General features: G+C 41.4%; 1 protein-coding gene across 15 annotated transcripts in view; it reads left to right on the forward strand.

Annotated features, from left to right (window-relative positions):
* The first annotated feature begins 2,529 nt into the window (after positions 1-2,529).
* The window catches only part of LOC110978113 (limbic system-associated membrane protein-like), a 53,408-nt gene continuing 38,614 nt past the window's right edge, over positions 2,530-17,323 (forward strand). For 4 of the 15 annotated variants that reach the window (XM_087142373.1, XM_087142375.1, XM_087142376.1 and 1 more), the window contains exons 1-2: positions 2,536-3,077; positions 4,449-4,493. In XM_087142373.1, coding sequence (XP_086998499.1) covers positions 2,957-3,077; positions 4,449-4,493 — 166 coding nt within the window. In that variant the 5' untranslated portion in view covers positions 2,536-2,956. Of the gene's footprint in view, positions 3,078-4,448; positions 4,494-17,323 lie in introns of all 15 variants that reach the window. The other 11 variants (XM_087142377.1, XM_022232840.2, XM_087142379.1 and 8 more) reach the window with 10 other exon arrangements.

The raw sequence follows: 17,323 nt of genomic DNA on the forward strand, positions 1-17,323 counted from the left end.
ACGTCTGCTCCGCGAGCGTCTGCCTTGATGATTACATTAATCCACCCTTGGCAGGCTGTCATTAATTTGTCACCTCATCCCCTAGTAATCCGAAGCATTCCTCCTCTCTGAGGACTCCAATCCCAAGCTCTCAAAGGTGTCAACATCTTTCATACTAGTGTGCCTGGGAATTTTTTTTAACTTATACAGCATGATCCCCAATCCAATTCAGCACCTGGGCACTATGTTCTTCCCAAAGAGTGAAATGGACTCCAGGACTAGGTACAGGAAAATTTGAGGGACATTGAATAAGCCATTTGCAAGTTAAATTTGAAAAACAAATACACTGTGTTACCTGATGCCACAGGAATGTATCAATTTGAATCCCTGACTAAAGATTCTGTTGCTATACCTCGTGGTTCGGGGCAAGCGTTTGCATAGCGACCAATGGACTGGTTCCTTTGTGCCGTTCTTATCCATTGAGAACAGTGTATTATTGCAAGGCGTCTCTTGTGTAACTAAGCGGAAGCTTGGCCCGAATCACAGGGTATAGCAATAGTGATTTTAGTATGGAGAATTCAAGTTGTTTTGTTGTTTTTTAATTTAAAGAACTTAGCGGACCAGATTTTATTCACATTTAACTCGCAAATGGCTTACTCAATTTGACCGGTGGGAATTCTATTAGAGCCACTTCCCTGTCCGAGATCCTCCAATGAAATGTCTATGCCAAATCGTCCAGTCACTCAATGCGATCTGCAAAATGTGGTTGTTCCCCTTTTAGGCTGCAAAGCTATATATTTAGTCTGAAATGACAGCTGAAAACCTGCAAATAAAATGCGATTAACGGCGTAGCTTTATATACCCTTACTAAACAAATGATAAATTAAACAATAAAACTCAGGTAACAGATTCAGAAAAGGTGTTCATGAAGTCCAAGCAACACCTCTTGTCCGAAAACTGGTCAGTACTCTAGAAATATAAACAGGGGAAACTTACTGGCCTGACCAGGGCTATGACTATTAATGTTTGCAGGCAGTTAGACGCACTGGCCTCATAACCCACCGGGAAGAGAGCAGTGAAGCCCGCTACGTCATGTGTTCTATAAGTGGGTATTAAATACCAACAAACACGGCGTCCGCCAAACGCAACGGGTTCCATCAGTATCATTCATCAAAAATAAAGCTGATGGCAGTTACCGTACTGGATTGTGCTAGACTGCTGATGTGCTGGGTACCGTACTATACCATAACTTGGCTGCATTGTTTGTAAACAACACTCAAAACACACGCTGTTATATATGGGTTGACAAACTACAATAGGTCACGTGATTTAGCGGGCGCAATCGGTCTAGGTGTAACTCAGCCGGTGTAGGGAATACTGGCGAATAAAGTGAACTGGTGTTGTACAACACCGACGGTAAGAGTGAAAGACATTTGGGTCTCTTTGGCTGCTGTTTGCGTTGGAATAGCATATCTGACAGCGGGTCTTAAAACACCAGTATCCAAGAACCACACCCATTTTTAGGCAGTAGAAAGTCATCTCTTTCACTCTTTCATTAAGGTAACTTTGCATCCGAGTATGTAATACGCATAGCTAAGGAGAAATAAGACGACTCAACTGAGCATAATCCTTGCCGGATCTTGCCGGCGCGATACCCAGACACCTGCATTTAATAAGTGATCAATGAGACGCATCTTTCTTGGACACACGCTTTTTGTGTATATTTGCACTCTTCTTCAAAGTATCAAAACTATTCAACCCTCATCTTAATCCCTTTTGTGTAACGGGAAGTGCCTTGACAACTAATGGCATTGTAGTTTGTTTATTTGTTTGTTTGTTTTCTTTTCCTGTTTTGTTTGTAAGGTCACAAATTTGCTGGTAAATTTAATCAGCATTAAAACCAAAAAGTGCTAAAATAATTGAGAATACCTGTCCGTGTCCTTGAACGGAATCCTGTCTACTAGGCAAAAGCCTACTTTCAACCAGTTCAGGTTATAGATTCCATATGTGATGAACCTCTATAAAACCCAGATCAAGAAAGGTTTCTCACTGTAGAAACGAGGGTGCAATACATAACAAATATTTTGCTTATTAAAAATGCATGCTAGCATTTTGAATCGAGCTGTGCCTAACGTCAAAAGCACAAATAATGACAGAAATCCATATATGTTGTAATACAATGACAGAGTGTTAACCCCCCCCGAAAATAAAATAAATCGATAAATCACCATATAGTTGCCGAGATCGTCATGTCCAGTTTTACACACCCGTTAGCGCGAGAAAAAGACAAAAAGGACCGACCTGACGCCGCAAAACCTGAGGCGTTGGTTTGTTACTTATTGATAAACTCTGGTATACCGAGCCTCGGCCTCTGATGCTACTGGGCGGCTCACCCGCGCGTGAACGGCATCCTTCACGGTCACGACTGATATTCCTATTGGCTCTCTTTGTTTCCAGCCCGTATAGATAGGCAATGAATAGTTTATAAATTAACGGGAGGCGTTGAATCTTTGATGATACCCCTGTGGATTCGAGCCCGGACTTATTTTATCCGTTTGAACGACTGTTTCATCTCCGTCGGTCTCATTTGCCAGCAGGAACAATGATTGTAATGTTGCTTGTTGGCTCTGTATTGAATGGAATTGCTTAGGTATACCTCTGCACTGACTGAAACAGCCGTTGACTTCCCCGAAAAAAATGAAAATACCATCACACAGGTACCTTCTGCGCAAACAAAAACGCTGCATCAACAAGGGATGTCAAATACATAACATCATCCAACCTGCCGATGAGATCAGAAATGGTACACCGCTGGTAAGTTCCAAGGCTGCGCTCTCCAAAAAGTGTCTGGGCGTTGGTGCGTCGTAAGGCACTGTACGCTTTACTTGGCATCCATTCTTAAACCAGCGTACATACAAACATTACTGGGAGAGATACCAGAACTGAAGGTAATCATCGGTGTGGCTCATCAGGAACAATGCAGCTGGCGGGACCCCGAGGTTTCACCGGCACAGTTCGCAAGACAGAGCCGGTCAGATGGACATTGTTACCCGTGGCGTGCTTGCTCCTTTTGCTGATCGCGGACCCTTCACGCGCAGGTGAGTTGCTCTGCTCAGTTTCAATTATTTGCTGTGGGAGTGAAATTTAATACGACTTGGTTCGCGCCTTTCGCAGTTTTCTTTTTTTCCCATCTCTATCTCTCTGGATGCCAGTTGCTCAGATGGGAATTCTTCGATTGCATAGCTGACTATAATTGGCTGAGCCACATTGAGTACTTCATTCTTAACTTGTTATTAAATGAAATTTATTTACGTTTCACGGTAAGGTATGTATACTCAATTCGATTGTAATTGAAATGTAAATTCTATTAAATTTGCCTTATGGAAATGATTCTGTCGAAAGGGATCTCGTTTTTTTATCAGTATCTTTTACTTCGTTATTTTATCTACATTTCGTGGTCATTTTAGTCGTTCTGTGTCCTTAAAGTATTGCACTTTGCTTCAACTGTTCAAAATCCAGTTTTAGGTGAAAATTGTTCTTTCTTTTAAAAACTTTATTTTAAATTTTGTTCTTAAACTATTTGCAAGGAATTCCCGAAAATGTAATATGTAAAAATTGCCTTTTGATAATGGAACAGGGTCATTGGCTTAGTGGGTTTGTGAATGGGTGGGTAAGTGGGTGGGGTACGAAGCTTTCAGTGTGTAATGATTTTGATTAAACCCACGACAATATCTTTATTGGATAAAAAAGGTTCCATCTCCTACTCTAAAGTAAGGCAGTTTCCATTAGCAAAACCTTTCTAGTTTATTTTGTCCAACTAGATCAGGAGAAGAATTTTGAGAAAGTCATACACGGGTAGTTCTTGCATTTGTAGCCTACACAAGCCTCTAAAGATTTTGGTCCTGGTTGAAGCTATTAATGATAGAAACATGCAACAATACAAGGTTACTTTCAACTTTATTTATATTTCCCGTTTCAGTTTCCTAAATGTTACATCGTTTGCAGTATTTTCTGCTTGGAAGTGAAACCAATGTTTGCCGGGCATCACTGGTTATCAAATCATAAGGCCTCAACAGGATTGAGCGCAGTTATACACAAAAAAACAATGTAGAGCGTACTACGGAAGGAAAAAAATGTATAGCAATGGCTCTGTTGCCCTTAGAACAGTTTTGTTGTTTTTTTTGTTTTGTTTTTTTTTTGTAATGGGGAAACAGACTTTTGCGATTTAAATTCCCTCCACACCGGGCAATGCATGTACATATGGTCAGCGTAACCGATGATTTCCTATCTTTACTTTGGCTCGGTTAGTGGTGCAGGACACGTTGTTTATTTGGCAACTTGTAAGCTTACCTGCTAAAGTGCAATCATCGAGATTCCTAGTGACAGCTTTGCAAAGAACGAAACCCTAGCCTTACCTGATGAATTTAAAACACGAAGAGTCGGTGCTTCTTTTGTCTTCTGTATTCCAGAGAACGAGGACACTTCTCTTAAGCCAAGCATTCCCCCCAAGAAAGGTAAAAACAGCCTTGCCCTTCCCATGTGCACCCCAAAGCCACCCCCTTGCTAGTGCATCCATCCTGTTAGCAGCGTACGTCGCAGTACCCCCAAACCAACCTTCCCTCCATCCAAGAAATGTTAAAATATGTCATTTATTTTCCACAAGTGTCACTTAACCGCACCCCCCCGCGCCAGCAAGAACAATATTGGAATTCCTGTTTTCCTCCCCATGATGCACCATTATTTTTCCCTTCAGACATGCCAGCCTCCCATTGGGTTAATGTAATAGGGATATCGGTCATTGTTGTTCAAGTGGGAACCATAATAGGGCCAACAAATGTTGAATTGTACCATTCGCATTTACAGGTGTTTTTCGTTGTATCAAATCAAGGTGGCTGTTCCTTTGTACGGATGAGATGGATAACAACAAACAGACATGTTTATATTGTTGTATATTCCTTGCTTCTACTTTTTTCTTATCAGGGCGTCTGATGTTAACAATGACCACGCAGAGTGGAGAATGGATGTAATTGTGTATGTTTTGTTCTTGATACACTACTCGATATTTATAGAGTCGTTCCTGTTTATGTGATTTTAACTATTGCTCTGCTAGTGCCTTTTTGGAGAAAGTCAATATAGTTTAGTTTGATAAATTTTGACACATACCCAGCGAAATTGCTCGCACTATGTTTGGTGGAGAATTTGATCAAGTTCGGTGTGACGCAGATGAATCTAAAAGTATTGAAATACAATTGCAATTCACGAGGTTGTTACCTTTCATGGAGTCATCCATCAGGTTGACGCCACGAACACCAAATGCAGTGACAATTAATCTGTTTGAATTATTGCAGAGCTGCGGTTCCAACTCGGAGCATTTCGAGGCCGGTCATTATTCTAATTAAGTCATTTAAAACGCCATTGGTCCCAAATGGCCTTAAAGGTATCCAAGAACTAGTAGCTGCATTTGTCCTTGTACTTGCCGTTACTGAGTGTGCATGGCATAAGTGTTTTCGGTTACACTTTCTTTGCATTGAAAACAAAGTAAAGACAGGTTCGTAGCTCGAGCGAACGCAAAGCGAAACAAGGTTTACTCCGAAAACATTTATGGGCGAAATTCATACGAGTTGAAAGTGTCTTAAACTTTTGCAAACTCGCGACAATTTCACGTTCTTGCTGTCTTTCTTGCCAAGTGTTGACCAATTTTGCCAAGTGTTTTCAAGTTCACTTTCTACACGGATATTGATGCCAAGTGAAGGAACATCAATACCAAGCTTTCGTTTTCTATTTTGTGGTTCCCCCCCCCCTACAAACTTGGACTGGTTTGAGCAGCCCTGGCGTTTATGCGCAAAGGCCATACTGTTTTAGCAGCTTTCTGAGATTTCAAACAAATAGGTGAATAGATATTGTTGTATTTTGCCGATTGCATCAACGTCCAATAAGGTAGGTCTTGTTACAGTGATTATTATTGACCAAACCTCGCAGGAATGTTCCGAACATAACTTCGCACATTTTCGGTCATGCACATGAAAAGAAGAAATACATATAAAGGAAAGTAAACTATTGTCAATTTCAGTTTTTGCAATTAGCATCATTACAGCTTACACAACTATGAGTCAGTTTTCGTGGCTTAGTTTGAATTCCAATCAACTTCCATGGAACGTTCTAATGGTGCACTGTGTACTCCTTTGAACCTTGCCTTGGCCGTGTGTGTTCGGGGGACAAAATGCACGCCATAAACGTACTGAAGCATGCAGTCACGCAGCCGTTATTGGCCATTTGGAAAACTCGTCACGGCTGCCCGAACTCACTTCAGACTAATTGTACTAAAATTGCAAGGAGCCATAAAAGGGCCCAATTCATCATTTTAGTGCCGTCGGAGGCATAAATGGATCGCTCTGCTTATTCGAGGTGGCATGGAATCAGTATAGCATGTACTTAGATGAATTTTGGAAGAGACGAACTGACAGCGAGTCGCGGTCAACAAGGCTGCTGGTACACCGACAAAGACATTCCTTCGCGGCAGGAATATACAACGTCCATTAGATCATATATACAGAAACGCCTTAAAATTTAAAAGTAACCCTCTAAAATGTCTACGTTAATATGTTTCTGCTTGATTTATTGTGGGAACTGGTGTTTCTGCAAAGATCAAAGTAGGAAAAGCTGTTACGATACAGATGGATTCTAAATATGGCTGTTTGAGCATGGCATAATGTTATTCTTAATTTCCACTGAAATGAAACAAAAATGATTCAAATGAAGATTTCCTGCGGCAATTACTTAATATTAAAGACAATAAAAGCTTGCGCTCAAGCTTGATTGGACCCAAAGCTGTAAATTCGTCCCCACATGACCTTCCACGTGGTTGCCGATAACATGCTTCCCAGACCAAAAGATACCGACGATTTTGATAAGTACAGGTTAGTCGCCACGGTCACGTAACTAAAACGGTAGGAATTCCTCCCACGTCCGAAATTTGCCCCCCCCCCAAAAAAAAACCCGAAAATTCCCAGACTCGTTTAAATAATTTGTGGGCAATGCCATTGATATTTGCAAATATCAGGCGTGTATATTGCTTCCGATTTTCTGAAATACATCACTGTTTTAAAACTTCACCACTCTTTACTACTGTAAATACAAGTGAATTCTATCAATATGATGTCATACCTTACTTAAGGCAAACATTAGCGTTATTGATTGATACAGTGAAGTACAAGCCTAGTTTCAAAAGATCAACCGGGTTTCGCTAGGTTACTTACTTAGTTTTAGGTAATACAACGGCGGAGATAATTATTTTGGACCTTGCCCAGCTGGTAAGATTCTTCGCGATTTCTGTCTTGCGTTCTACATTGAATGCCCGGCCAGCACTATTTTTTAAACATTGGTATTGAAGCATTTTGAGTGACTCTCGGGTTTCTTGTTTGTTTTTTTTATCCGGACAGTATCCCCATAACCCACCTGAAGTAAAGCGGTGGTACCGATATAAAATTTTACCATTTTCAAATCATTGTTTTCGTACAAATGATCAGCATGTTGTTATAAGGGGAAACTTAATTCCTGCTGTAAAATTACTCGGAGCGAAGGTTTAGAAAGAGTGGGAGAAAATGAATACGAACATCCTTCCCGGAGACAACAAAACCAGTGAGATATTAATGGTGTTAAATGGAAACACTGAGCGTTGCAGCTGTCTCCGACAGTGCCATTTACCCCAAGTGCTGTTTTCATTTTCCAGCAGCCTTTTCATTTCCCTTCACAATGCACCTTTTTCCAGTGCACCCATCAAAAGCAAGGGATTATATCTTCAATTTGCGATTAAATTTGCTTCCAGGAATGCTTACCGCGGGAACCTGCAGGGAGGTGACACCATAATGTATATAGCACTTATAGTTTTGGGGATTATGTGGAACTAAGCGTGTCATCATATATTTATTGTTGACGCAGAGGTATGTAGTACTGGTAATAATAAATATTAAATGAAGGTGACTGCACTTTCATCAGATACAGTCAAAGAGAATGCACAAGGTCTCATCATGACAGCATGTAACAAATGGCGCGTACAATTATCATAATAGCCGTCAGAAGCGATGTGTTCAGATGTTTCATATTAGAGCAATTGTATAGACTTACTTTCAGTGAAATGGGCGCCAAATGGAATGTTCTTGGCTCGATTTCTGAGAAAGAATTTGGAACTTTGGGGAAATTGGGTGAATATTTAAAAAATTCCTTGTTTTTTTCGGTAAAAGATATCTAATACGTTATAAAACGATAGGAAATGCGAATCAGTACTTAAATGCATAGGAATCAATGTTGATACCAAATAAACAAACAAGATTTTGTCTTGAACTTCACTTCTAGCAGGAGTGATATGAAGACTTTACGTTTATGACTGTATATTTCGTTATAGATTTCAGAGAAGGGTGACTACATTTCGTTGGTTTTTTAACAACATTTAAAACCTTAAAGAGTTCTGTTTTCAATTACAAAACCGATTATCGAGGCTTGTCAGGTCCATGCGACCTTGACTGTTGCTATTTGTAAGTAATTTTCTCGGAATACTATCAACTTAACTGCTCTTGAGAGACTGTCAAACGAGTCTTGGGCGTGTCATAGGACCAGAGATACAGTCGTCCGTTCAGCTGCTCACAAGTGTTATAATACCTGTAAAATGGGACCCAATTTGCTCAAGGCTCCTGAATGTATTCTCAACTTGCCTTGGAATTTACTCGATTTTAAACTTTTCCAGAAGGTGCTCCTGGGGACTCCTTGTAATTGGGGTACCCCTACACTCTCATTTCCTGCCCTCTTTCCTCGAAGCTACAGATTGGCAAATGCAGAAGTTAAGAGGGGTGGGATGTCTAAACATTGCCGACGGTAGCAAAAAACGTTCGAGGCGTTACGAGCCAAATGCTTCAAACACTGCCTCTAAAAAACGTGGACCTGCAATAAATGTTGAGACATTAGGTTTTGTCAGTGGCCAGCCTTCAATAATTAAGTGTTTTTTGTTACTGCTGATATTAAAAGTATAATACATTCTTAGAATCCATCTATACATCGTGTGTTGGATGGTATTCTTTTTGTCAAGCAAATGTGAACCATTTTGAGAACTCTCACACTTGGAAACGTATACATGAAATCTAATAAAAAAAACAGTAATGTAAAAGATATAATCACATTTTTGAGACATATTTGCCAATTTGAAAACAGATTAGGTACACATTTGGATACAGAAGCTAAATGAAGAATGTTGAATGCGAAGCGCAAGAACAGGTAGAGAAAAAAGCAGTGTATCAATGTAATTGATTGGGAACGTTTACCGCAATCGCACGGACTTATATCTCATCATTCAACTTGAATTCCCACAGAAGCCAAAACTGTCCACCAATTCGTTTTCCATTATAGTATACCTTGTGGAGTATTACCATGTGCCCAAGCACATGGAAGGCATCAATGTACTGTTTACTCGACTGATACAATCCAAACACAATGAATCGTAGACAAGGCGGAGTGAAAACACGCGTGCATCGTGTTCAGCCGAGCAGACACCTCGGTCTCACTCGAAAGGTGCGAGACGAATTGTGCAACGGCAGGTCCGTCCAGGACATCGAATCATTGGCTAACGTGCCCATCGCTGTCATGGGGGATTTAGTCAATAAGCACTTCGAAAAAATTAATGTTGCCTGAGATCAGCGAGGGTGACAAGTGCGTTTTGGTAATTACTGGGGAATTTCTGACACAGGTGCACTGGAAACGATGAACAAATCCATCATTATTAGCATTCTCATGACATACAGGAAGCACCTTCTCTTGAGATCACATCTCGGTTTTCTATCTTGATGGTATTTGAGGTTGGTCAAAGTTTCAGTTTGATATACATTGTCAAAATTGTGTATTGGTACCTGTTCATCTTCCTCAAACTGCATTCACGATTCCCTCAACGGTGGTAGTTTCGGTGAGTGGCGTCAAGCAGTTGGTACTTACGTAACTTTAAACACCGGTTTTTGGTTCTGACACGGAACGCTGACCTCAGACAAATCTAGGGTGCACAACAGATCACATTTGCCTTTTACCAAAACACTTCCGGTAAAATCAATGCTACGTTTCAGTGATTATGTAACATTCATGTGTTCTTGGCATATTTGAACTCACGGGGAAGGAGCTGGGAGAGCAGGTCAGAGGTCCCGACTATTGGAGCAATTTCTCACAGGACTTGTGAATTTGGCAAAAAGGGCACATGTTGGCTTCCAAACCAAAGAGCAGAACACCCGTCTGCACCACCTCAAACTTGCCAGTGTCTGCCTTGTTCTAAATTGTTGAGGTTGGTAGTTTTGTAAATCGAGCTGCAGTCATTCTTGATTAATGTGTTACAGTATACCCCGGATGATATGGGACGGAAGAGCACCCTTCTACATGTCCAAGCCCTAAAAAGACTCTAGACTGTTGTTAAGTAACACATTAGGCCTATCCCTAGGTGGCTGAAAAGAGCTCCTGAAACTCTGGTCAAATAATGACCAACACGGGGGCGGGGTGTGTTTTTTGTCCGATACCTTGCATCAAATTTGTTGCTGCTTTAAGTCATGTAAATTTTGGTGTATTCCCATCGTACATTCCACAGCTTAGTGGAGGATGCTCATCAGACGTGAGGCACACAGTGTTTTCGTTTTTCTCCCTCTCTCCAAACATGACCCATTGTTGATTGATTGACTGGGGAATAGACGAGCTCAGAGGATGTGGCGTAATTGCTGATGGCCGCTCAAGCATCGCCAAATCAAGAGAAATGCAGCGCAGTCGACACAATCGCCTGCTTGGGGACTGCATGCAAGGCTGATTCGGATGCATTCGGATAGCAAAGTACACGACGCACATTGCACGAACAGTTTTGATGACGAATTCATTTTTTTTTTCTTGAACAATGCTGGATAGGTACTCGGAAAAGATAAACGTGAGCATCACTCAGAACGGAACGGGGGCGGTGGTGCTCACTTCAACTACAGATGACTTTGCAGCATGGTTGTGAAAGCTCTAAGGTTGCTTTGGCAAGCACCTCACTCCTTTGCCATCCGGGGGGGGGGAAGGAATGAAGATGGGGTTGTGACGTTGACTGTAGTACAAGCTGGTCTGGTGAGCGACTCCTCGTTGTCATCTGTGTGCATGATGATGAGGGTTCTTGTCGACGGAGAAAATCTCTCATGTCCACTTGAGCATTGTAATATGTGGTTTGGTGAAACATCACTCAGCTGTTGTACTGTCTTCTGCGTTGCAGGAGTGGTAGCCTTAGCTTGGTTGTCCAAAGTCTTTTTATCCCTTTTATCTCCAAAGGTGAGAAGTGTAACTTGTTTACTCTGTCAGCTTCTGAGAGAAAGAAGCGTGCCCAGAGATGGAGGTTACTTCCCACATATCCACAGGTTTTAGTGAGATGTTTTTGTCTTCAATATGGGTAGGAACCTTGATTAGAAGGAATGGTATTTTGGAATAATAAAGTGTAGTATTGGGATTATTAAAAGCAACAACTCTTTTTTTTCGGGGGGGGGAGAACAAAATGCCTAAATGAACTAGTGAGGCATCAAAAAGACAACGTCGCATCATGCTATCCAACATGACTTCTAGAAACAAATACCCTTGATCGGATAGCGTGGATGCCCGATTTTTTCAGTAGACCTAAATCACAATGACGTAACGCTATGTTCACCGCAGCGCATTGTTGGTGAAAGCCTGAAAAATGCAGCCCTGGCGTTCGTCGTGTGCCTGATGCACGTAATGGCACACAACAGTTTACAGGAACCAGTTTGGAAAATATAAACCTTCTCAATCTCAGGATCTGTTTAACAATTTTCCATGCGCAAGATATTTTAGCATGAGTGCGCACTGTCGTCCACACCTTCTACCCACAATGCATCACGGCAAACATTGCGTTACGTCATTATGTTTTAGGTCTATTGGCATCAAAGAATTTTCTCCAAACTTCAACCTTGGTCTTTGTGATTACGTGATTGTTTTTTTTTTTTTTTGTGGGTGGGGGGATTACACCTATACGTTGCTATCAACTAAAATAACAGGTAACTAAATTATGCACCTTTGGTTGGCTTTGTTTAAATTTACCTTTGGCTGTTACACTTCCACACTTGTGAAGAGGGAAAGAATCACATCGACAGAAAAAATACTCGACCGTTATAAAAATGAAGTCCTTATTTGAATTGCTTTTAAGAGTTTGTTGTCTACGTTGTTATTTTTCTTTCAACAGTAACAAATGTATTTATGCCTTCAGACATACACAAAATGAGTTTTGAGATTAATTATTACTCTCTTACCGTTCCACGCAGTACATGAATTTGGGCCAAGATCTGACTCACGCACGAAAATTATAGAAGAGCTGAATGGGGCAGGTGGCGTGTCTGAGCGAGATCAGGTTGACGGGCGTTGGCAGAAGGACATTTTTTATCATGGCACTGATGAGTAGGGATAATCCTTCTATCTGCCGGAAAATGATTACTCGCAGGACAAGGCAGAGGTCGTATTGCACCCTTGGGAAATATGAATGACTCGGCCTTCATTAATTTTCCTAATAGAGATGGGCCATTGGTAGCGTAGGAATATGGTTGTATTTTGTCTCGCGAAAAGCCCTTGGTTAATTTAGATTGAATGTGGGTAAAATCATGATTCGAGCTTCATGGATGTGTTAAATGATTCAGGTTGTGGATGCGTTATTTTAGGGGCGTAAAGGCTACAGCTTGTAGCTTTATACGTGCAGTAGGAGTTAGTGTGTAGAGTGTACTTTGCTAACTGGTTAGAATTTATATCACTGGTAAAGGTTGGAGTCTGTTAGTAAAATTGTACGATCCGTCCTCCTTGCATCATTTTTTTATTTCCTTTTTGGTACTCTAATTTGTTGCTCAAGCTACTTTGAAATTGGACAAAGAGGCCACTGAGGGAATTCATCCGTACGGAGGGGAGTCTCTTGTGGATGTTAGCTTTCAGCTTATATTCGGAAACCAGGAAATGTACCTTACATGTTGAAGACAAAAGAGTCGAATGATTTGCTGCAACCTAGCAATTGTTATGCAATAACGAGCTCCGAGACACCAACTGGATAAATTCAGGCCGTGTCCGAAACGGGCTTCCAGAGCTACGGCTAGGTCTATATAGTCTACGCATCTCCACACATTTCCAATGGAGGGAAGACCTAGACCTAGCTCTAGACAACAGAGTCGGATGCAGCCTTAGTCCCAACTCGCCACTGTTGAAGCCGGCACAGCATGACACCCTTTCGAGTGGGTCTGTGGATGCTGACGACCATAATGACTATGAAAGGTCGGTTTTTAATCATGACATAATCATGCGGAAGAAACTATATCTTCTTTGAAGACGCGATCAGCTGAGGAGCCAAGGGGACGCCTGGGAATTGTAGAGGGTCTCCGGAGGAGTAAGGGGCTCTGATTGAGTCAAGCAGCTGTAAGGCTGACATAATTGTTTCCTGCGCCGGCCATGGCTAGACTGACCGCTGTTGAACTTGGCGGACATCTCATCAGTTCAGAAGCAAAGTCGATTGAGCCCACAACCAAAGCGATATGTCTTTCCATGTGTCATTTTTATTTCCAGTAGGGGTCCAACTCTATTTGGCGATGTATTTGTTCTATTCAGTCGACGCGGTCACTGCCAAATTTTCCTTTTGTTACGGGCGGTTATAGTCTTACCCATCTTATGTCCCATCGAGTTGTAAGCACGTCACAGAGCCCTTTTTTATTATGCACTTGCAAAAACATGAGAATTTCCCCGGCTTATGCAATAACTGAGAAAATATGAAAGGAACGACTTTATTTTCCTCTGCGAGTGTTTTGGCTGATTTCGTTACCGCTGGAGTCCCCATTGTAATACTTATTTTAGCGAGGACATGATGTATAACACCACTCAGATGGTCAGCATAACTTTTCAATATACTTTTCCAAAGAGGAAAATCAGTAAATACAGGTTAAAAAATTTCCTTGATGAAATATTAATGGCTACAGAACATTAGATGGGAATTAAACACTAACCTCTAGTGTTATTTCCGCTTAGTAGCCAATATCATAAACCCTCGAATGAGGTATGAAATGCTGTCGGCGTCTCTTATTTATTCATCGCAATCAATTAATCTGGAAGCAGCTTTCCCAATCAGTATCCCGCTCAAGCGAGGCGATCTATAATTCAGCACATGATCCATGCATGGGATGCCTGATCTTTATTCTGCATAAATGTATCGTCACAACCTCTCAAAAAGGAGGGCTTCTAGGGATAAGTTGTTTTCAGTTACACCCGGCATTCTGTACGAGGCTGCTTAGTAGTTTTCGCCGTAAAAAGCCCACTTAGCAAAACTGTGGCTTTGTGAAGAACTTTTCCAACTCCACAGTAACAAAGAAAATGTACTCGGGTAAAATATATCATTTCCTTCCGTTGACATTTCAAACTGTATCACCGCGGTGCACGGTGTTGAGATTGGAAATTTAATCACCTTACGTAGCTTTCGTGAGAAAGGTTTTAGGATTTCAGACTACAGTGGAAAAACGAGATATGAAATGATGAAATTCCGAACTGGTGGTGCCCATGTCAGTAGGAGGATACATTAACGTCTGGATGTTTAACTTTGCGTACATTTCGGAGTCCTACCCTCTTAGAAATGTAGGCCCATTATGCCAACCGTGCTAAATAATAGAAATGTCTAGTTGCATTGAGCCACTAAGCGGGAATACTGCTTTAATCAAACCAAAGCCAAATACTCAAAAAAAAACAAACAGACAAACACAAAACAAACCAGCTGAGCTTAACAAGCAAATAGTTTCCATCATATTCCCAAGTATTCAACTATAGGGCACCAGCAGCACTGATGGCCGTTTTCGTAGCAATATAACTCTGTGCAATAGCATATTTAATTAATCACTTAGCAAGTCTGACAGTGCCGGGCCTTTTGACGAGTGTGTCTTTCTGTTGGAGCTTTCTGTTTTTCTCGAGGCAGTTACTGATGACATGTAGGGTAGGCGAAGATGGGCCCCGGGTTATCTCGGCGCCAGAGGCGGCTAAATATTTTAAGAGTCTGTTCCTGTGCGAGAGGGTTTGCATTGAAACATTCATCAGACTAAGGAAAAAAATGATACGTTGGGGCTCTCCGGGGTCCACCCTCGTCGATCAGTTGGCTGGGCAAACCTGTCTTGAAGTTGTACATACACTGGCCTCTAGTGCTTGATATAGCAAAATAGTTATAATTACCATGGGCAAGGTTTTACAAACCAACTGAGTGCCGATACCGCGTGAATAAATTTGTTTAGCAGGTGTATCTTATTGGGAGATTAATCTTAGGTACTGAAGTTTACAGACGCTCAAATTATTACACTGGTGAGAAGTTTGCAAGTCGGTAACTTTCAGCCACGCATAAATCCCTCATTTGATGAGCGGTATGTGGCAAAGGGGGGCCCCATTATCTTGTTTTCTTTGTGTTAATGGAATATTTGAAATTCCTTTCAAATTTTCATTGGGGATGAAGTAGGCACAATAGCCTAAGGGTATGTAGCAGATGCATCAAATTATGGGGTCTCAGTTTGCCGCATATCGTGTTGGGTATAAAATCCTTTTTTTTTAACCCTAATTTTGTGTTATAGTGTAAACCACGAGGTCGATACGGCAAACTGCCATCCTGCTTTGTCTTTACATGCATACAAAGAGAGACCACACAACTGATTTTACATTTCGGGATATAATAAACATCCTGGCCTTATTCGTCATAGACTGTTTTTGACGCCGATGACCACGAAATAGGAAGAGGAAACAGCACAGAGCTAAAGCAGGTCTTTTAGTAAAAGGGCAGAAATATAGTATCGCTGTCATAGGAAACTGGCATTGTGGAATAGACAAAACGTGAGTGTAGCAACTAGGACATAGAATACGGGCGCACTAAAATCAATAGAAAAAATTAAAAAACAAACAAAAAATTCATGGTGTTAATGTGCCGAGAATTATTCATCCGCCCGCGTTTACATGCAGCACAAGACGCGCAAGCCAGGGGAAGCATACCAACTGCGACAGTCCGCGTATCGGGGCGTAAACATGGGCGTAGCGGGCGCGGGGGATGCATTGCAAAGAGCAAGGAACAGTTGCAATTATTACCGTTGATATTAATTCAAATTTAACCACCTTTCGCAATTATTGGTTCAAATAACAAAAATATCCATATTGCCCCCTGGTTGAAATCACAGGCTCCTTTTGGTCGCAGGGTCTCTCTCCATTTTTCTTGAACACATTTGGAGTTAGAAGAATCCAAATAGAAGTCAGAGGGTTCCACGCTCCACATCTCGATCTGTCAAGGCGCTGTGTTTATTGGAGCCTAAGCGTAAGCCAGAGTGGCTAAGGAGCCGCAGGTCTTAAGGTTGAGGGAGTCGAGCATTTTTTTTTTTAAAAACATCTGTTGCCCGTTGAAAAAAAAATCATTTGAAGTAGATATCAACTTGAGAATTTTTGGTTTTATCATTTTTGTTGACAGCCCTGTTTCGCACTACATGTTACTCTTATTTTGAACTGTCCCTATCCGGCATTTCTGATTATTATTTTTGCAATCTCAATGAGATTGCAAAAACTTTTTCGTCTATCAGCACCCCCCCGCGCAATTTCGTTCTCAAAATCTCCATCACGTTTCATTTTGCCACTCTCCCCTCCTTCTATTAGCTTGAAAGTAAGGCACATGATCTTTGGAAATCTATTACGCGACAATGTACATGGTTTAAGTTCTCACTCAACTGATGACGTCTGCAATGTTCTCATTATCAAACATTAATGTCGTCGTTGTCATTTCTGTCATGTCAGGATGATGTTTAGTCTTTGTCCTTTAGCATCACTGTCGTTTATACCACTGTGGCAACCTTCTCAGTCCTTGTTCAAGGTGACCGTAAAATTATAGAAAATGCGAAACCGCTTTCAAAAGGGGTTCATTTTTTATTTCAGTACATCATCATTCGGTGCACTGAATGAGCTAGTGCCGGCGGATGGTGTGTAATCAAGAAAAGGATAAGAATGCTCCGGGGCCACGGGCAAGTTCACACCTTGCTCTCATTTCAATTTGAGGAGACCATGTTGAAGATAGAAGCTTTGCACGAGCGTGGGATTCCCGATGGGTAATTTGCGAGGCCACTTTCAGGGTATATCACATATTACGCTCAATTCCCGTTCGGATTTATACAGTCAAAGTTCTTGAGGTAAGCCGAGGAGTATTTGATTCTATCGACACTGTGTGTAAGCCACCTTCGAGGGATACATCTTTTAATACAATGCAGAAAAGCAAATCTTTGGTAGCTTCGGTACTTTTCATGGGTTACAAGCAGGGCCGTGTTAT

This window comes from Acanthaster planci, linkage group LG10 (assembly GCF_054643075.1).
Source record: "Acanthaster planci isolate LZ-2023a linkage group LG10, COTS_SCS, whole genome shotgun sequence".
Taxonomy (NCBI): Eukaryota; Metazoa; Echinodermata; class Asteroidea; order Valvatida; family Acanthasteridae; genus Acanthaster; species Acanthaster planci.